General features: G+C 53.1%; 1 protein-coding gene across 1 annotated transcript in view; it reads left to right on the plus strand.

Annotated features, from left to right (window-relative positions):
• Nucleotides 1-5,564, plus strand: part of NKD1 (naked cuticle homolog 1) — an 85,351-nt gene that overhangs the window by 77,211 nt on the left and 2,576 nt on the right. Inside the window, exons 7-8 of the mRNA XM_012806802.1 lie at nt 3,128-3,275; nt 3,898-3,982. Of these exons, the coding sequence (XP_012662256.1) occupies nt 3,128-3,275; nt 3,898-3,982 (233 nt within the window). The remainder of the gene's footprint in view (nt 1-3,127; nt 3,276-3,897; nt 3,983-5,564) is intronic.

A 5,564-nucleotide genomic window follows, 5' to 3' on the forward strand; every position in this document is an offset into this window, starting at 1 on the left:
GCTCTGATGAGGGAGGCTGAGCCACACACTTGGAGGATAACTGGAAGGGATGGTGTGTTCAGGGAAGGAAATGAACAGGAGAGTCCAACAGAGAGACAGAGATTGGCTGCAGGGTCTGGGCGAGGCCTCTTGGAAGAAGCTGAGCTGGGTGTGTGCAGCACGCGTGGCCTGGGGAGAGGACTGGGCAGGCGGAGGCCCGAGCACTCCGGAGGTGCCCAGAGAGCTCTGAAGCTTTGCTGTGTTATCTCCTTATCCCGGGTCAGGGTAGAGTATTTTTTTTCTCTGTGGATAGTACAAAAGAAGTTGGTCTTTGTGCTGCCAGAGGGGAGACCTGGGTGAGAAAGGGCCCCTCCTCCGCAGGCCGTTGTAGGGGCTGATCAAATGGGTTGGAAGAAGAAGCGGTGACCGACTTGAATCGCTCAGCAGTCTTGACATGGGAGTGACAAGACCAGCTCCAACTGGGGCGCTTCACAGCAAATGGGAACATACTGGGCTCTGGTAACTGAAAGCACTGACTTCAGGCACGGATGGATCCAGGGGCTCTGTGTCTTCAGGACGAGCTTCTTCATGGCTCTGCCTCCTCAGTGTCTACCTGTTATCAGGCATGCTCTCTCCTTGGCAGCAGGAAGGTGACACCTGACAGCTTTAAATCCCCGCTCTCAGCAACCCTTCACATTCAGAATGTCATCAGAAGCCCCCAAACCAACTCTGACAGCTCGCTGGGCTTCCTGGGTGCAGTGGCATTGTCCTTGGTAGGAGACGATGGTACTAGGAGACTGGGGCAGTGGTGAAGGCCGCTCGGCTTCTAGGAGCTGCCTTCTTTCTTTCCTGGTTCAGAAGATGCTTAGGAACCCATGTACTGATCACAGAAGGATTTGTCCCCCACTTCAGAAACTGAGCAGAATCTGTGGGCAGACACTGCGTTCTGGTTTCATGTTCATGTCCTCCTTAACTGCTTTGGTAATGAGAGGACAGGAGAGAAGGTTGCCAAGGAAGGTGACCCAGTGCAGTGCTGGAGAAAGTTTACCGGATAGTGTCTTTCTCCTACCACGGAGCCAGAAGGTTGGCTTCAAGTTAGACTCCGCCTGGTATTTCCTTGGTCTATTTATGGCCCCAGAGCCATTCCTCAAATCTGGCTGCAAATGCCATTCCTCTCTGTCCTTTCTGGTGCCAGGGAAGATGGGCTCCCACCTCAGCGCACCTGCAGAGCAGAGCCAGGGTCTGGACCCACTTTCCCACTTGGAAAAAAGCACCTGTTCATCCATGCAGGAGAAGTTATCACACCTATTCCTGCATGCCTGACCCTGTGCAGTGCATGGGGTTGATTTTCAAGCTGGGATTACCAGAGCATGCCTGTTCCTGACCCTGAATCAGCTGGGATGCCCTGGGATTACACACCAGGCCCCCCGCCTTGTAGGGTAGATGCTCAGGGGGGATGTTGGTGAACCTCATCTGTACTGTGATACCTGCTTGACGGGCTTCCCGAGATGGTGAGAGGGAGTGAGCAGAAGGCTGTACAGAGAAGCCCAAGGGAAGGAGAAGCCAGAGAGCAGGAGTCCTTCGTGGCCATGTCAGGAGAGCTGGGACAGTGGCCCGAGCCAGCACTTGAGGAGCTGGAGCCTGGGTCTCAAACTGCCCACCATTCCAAACTGGTCCCCAGGTGTGTTCTGGCCTGGTCCCCCAGACCAGGCTTTGGTACAAATTAAATTGGTTGCCAATATCAAAGATTCTGAAGATTTGATAGAAGATTCTGATGTCTTAGCTTTGCTGGGATGACCCTCAGCCTGCATTATCAAAAGCAAGTCAGCTGAGCAGAGCAGCTGCCACCGGTGGGGCAGGACCTATGCCTCACGCGGCCCTGACCACTCGGGGTCACCCGTCCACATACCTGCCATGGCCATGCTGGTATTGACTCTGCCACCCCAGTGTAGAGGCTTACAGCAAGGACATGAAGGAGGGCTGAGCCTGCCTGAGCCTGTCATCATAAAAAATGGCTAGGAGGATAACACACGAGCCAAGGGCCAGACGGTTGAGATTTCTTCTCCAGAGGCTTCTAATGTCATTTAAAGCAGGTCACTGTCCCCAGACAAATGACCTCAGCAGATATCCAGACAAAGAGAGGTCCAGTGAGGGGGGACTCAATACTCAGAAGTCTTTGAGACACCCCGTGGAACGTGGTTGAGGTGAGATTTGGTTAAGTTCTCACAGAATAGATTATCCTTTAGAATTTGTCTTAGTCGGCTCAGGCTGCCGTAACAAAATCCCACAGTAAGCTTAAATAACAGAAATTTATTTTTCCACTGTTCTGCAGGCTGGAAGTCTAAGATCAAGGTGAGGGCTTGGTCACTGATCCACTCTGGTGGGGGCTCTTTTTGGTTTGCAGATGGCCACCTTCTCGCTATGTACTTGAGTGGTGGACAGAAGGGCCTCCAGTATCTCTTCCGCTTAGACGGGCACCGTACCTGCCAGACTGGGGCCTGCCCTCATTCAACCTTAATTACCTCCTTACTCCAGATGCCATCACATTGGGAGTTAGGGCTTCCACATATGACTTTGGGGTGGGGTCACAGTTCAGTCTGTAGCAAGGACACATCACTCCTCTCCATTTTTTGTTCAGAAGGTGCTCATCAGACCTGAGGCAGGTGCTGTGAATGCTCCTCCCCCCCCCCAGTATTCTCTGGGCCCACCTCCAAGTTCACCTGTTGCCATGGTGGACAGAACCCATGAGAAGAGCTTTCTTGGGTGTGGGGAGCTGGCTCAGCCCTTGCAGGGCAGCCCAAGTTTAGGGGGATTCGCCTTCTTAGGGAGGGAGCCCTTCCCTGTGTGGTGAGCCTGCGCCTAGGTGGGCTCCTCATGCCCCTGAGAAGGCCCCAGTGTGGCAGAGCCCATGGCCGTGACCTGCTCCTTCCAGTTACCCCTAAGGGTTTTCTTCCTTCACACTCCCTGCTCCTCCGTCCTGCTTGCTAGGCTTTCCTCCGAAATGAACGTCTGGCATCCAGGTTTCTGCCTTAGGCTCTACCTTGGGGGACCCTAGGGGGTCAATGTGGCACTTCCCTTGGGCCCTGTGAGCCTGCATCTTCAGTGCATTGTGGCTGCAGCCCCATGTGGGTCCTGCTTCCCCTTCCAGGACATCACCAGCTTGCTGCACACCATCTACGAGGTGGTCGACTCCTCCGTCAACCACTCCCCGACCTCCAGCAAGACGCTGCGGGTGAAGCTCACCGTGGCCCCCGATGGCAGCCAGAGCAAGAGGAATGTCCTTCTCAATCAGGCCGGTGAGGGGCTGCAGGGCCTAGACAGCACTGCCGTGTCTCAGGGGGACCATTCTGCCTGGGGGGACTACCGGGGAGTCTGGGGCTTTCTTGGGGAGCTGCTTTGTAGACAGACAGGATGGAGTTGGTCCTTGAAGGGATTAGAATAGGGGAGGGGAGGGAAGGGATTTTAGGCAGAAGCCCTGCACTGGCAAAGCCAGGGAAATGGGCATGGTCGTGTCACTCAGCCACAGTAAAGGTTGGTGTGGTACGGCTGGGGACGTAGGGCCTCGAGGTTGTATCACTCAGCCACAGTAAAGGTTGGTGTGGTACGGCTGGGGACATAGGGCCTCGAGGTTGTGTCACTCAGCCACAGTAAAGGTTGGTGTGGTATGGCTGGGGACATAGGGCCTCGAGGTTGTGTCACTCAGCCACAGTAAAGGTTGGTGTGGTACGGCTGGGGACATAGGGCCTCGAGGCCATCTAAAAGTCCAGGGGAGGAGGTAAGTGGGACAGGTGGCTGTGAGACCATCTATTTAGCCAGGCTCGGGGAACCCTCCCACAGAGGCACTGCAAAGCTGTTGGGGTCAGTTCTACGGGGCTGGGGCTCACTGGGGGTTTCTTGTGTTTCTCCTTTGGGACGCAGACCTGCAGAGCACGAGGCCCCGTGCCGAGACCAAGCCCACTGAGGAGCTGAGGAGCTGGGAGAAGAAGCAGCGGGCCCCACTCAGGTATGAAGGAGGGACTATGTGCAGGAGCACATATTAAGCACCAGCTGTGTACCTGTATTCAAAGAATTTAGAGCAGGAGTCTCCAGTCTAGGCTCTATTCCAGGGGGCCAGCCATGTTAACACATAAACAAAACTCTTAAAATTAAAACAATAACTAAATGTACGTCCACTACATCCCTTTATGCCAAGCACCTCGGGCCAGACGTGATTTGGAGTTGGGCATTCACTGGCCTTTGGAAACACGTTCCTGGTGTGTTTCTCGGGTATCATACGTGGCTTTGGGCAGCGCCTTGGATTAGGCGTTGCTATTTCTGACACTAGGTGGGTGAGGACGGTAACTCCGCCCATACCTTTGGGCGCACTTCGCTGCCAAGTAAGTGGGTTATAAAAAATCTTTGTTTTCAGGCTTTTTGGGTGTCAGAATTGTGGATAAAGGATTGTCAGTCTGGAGTTACATTTCACCTGTTGTTATTTCTTCAATGAAAGAGGAAAGGAGGAAAAGAGGAAAGGAAAGAGACTGATGAGAGGAAAGCATTAGTAAACAGCAGATACAGAGTAAACAGCAGGTATTGAGTAAACAGCGGTCATAGAGTAAACAGCAGGCATAGAGTAAACAGTGGGTATAGAGTAAACAGCAGGTACAGAGTAAACACCGGGCATAGAGTAAACAGCAGGTATAGAGTAAACAGCGGGTATAGAGTAAACAGCAGGCATAGAGTAAACAGCAGGCATAGAGTAAACAGCAGATATAGAGTAAACAGCAGATATAGAGTAAACAGCAGGCATAGAGTAAACAGCGGGTACAGAGTAAACAGCGGGTACAGAGTAAACAGCAGGTATAGAGTAAACAGCGGTCATGGAGTAAACAGCAGGTACAGAGTAAACAGCAGGCACAGAGTAAACAGCAGGTATAGAATAAACAGCAGGTATAGAGTAAACAGCAGGCATTGAGTAAACAGCAGGTATAGAGTAAACAGCAGGTACAGAGTAAACAGCAGGCATAGAGTAAACAGCGGGTATAGAGTAAACAGCGGGCATAGAGTAAACAGCAGTCATAGAGTAAACAGCAGGTATAGAATAAACAGCAGGTATAGAGTAAACAGCGGGCACAGAGTAAACAGCGGGCATAGAGTAAACAGCGGGCACGGAGTAAACAGCGGGCATAGAGTAAACAGCAGGCATAGAGTAAACAGCAGGTACAGAGTAAACAGCAGGTACAGAGTAAACAGCAGGCATAGAGTAAACAGCAGATATAGAGTAAACAGCAGGTATAGAGTAAACAGCAGGCATAGAGTAAACAGCGGGCACGGAGTAAACAGCGGGCATAGAGCGGGCACAGGGCACGTTAAGCCCTGCACAGCCTCAGGATGACTGGGGTCGGGGCAGTGCTAGCATAGGGCAAGCGGGGGACCCAGCGTGGTTTTAGGGGAGGGCTGGGAATCAGCGGTCTCCAGGCTGGCTGGAGATTGGGAGAGAGACAGGGACCTCATAGGGGTCTTTGAAGGGGAGGGGCAGGGAGCTCAGAGCCTGGAGCCCTGCAGGGGAGAAAGGAGGCCTCTGGCAGCACCTCGCTCCTCTCCCT

The sequence above is a fragment of the Otolemur garnettii genome, unplaced genomic scaffold (genome assembly GCF_000181295.1).
Source record: "Otolemur garnettii isolate 467f Iridium unplaced genomic scaffold, OtoGar3 scaffold00058, whole genome shotgun sequence".
Lineage (NCBI taxonomy): Eukaryota > Metazoa > Chordata > Mammalia > Primates > Galagidae > Otolemur > Otolemur garnettii.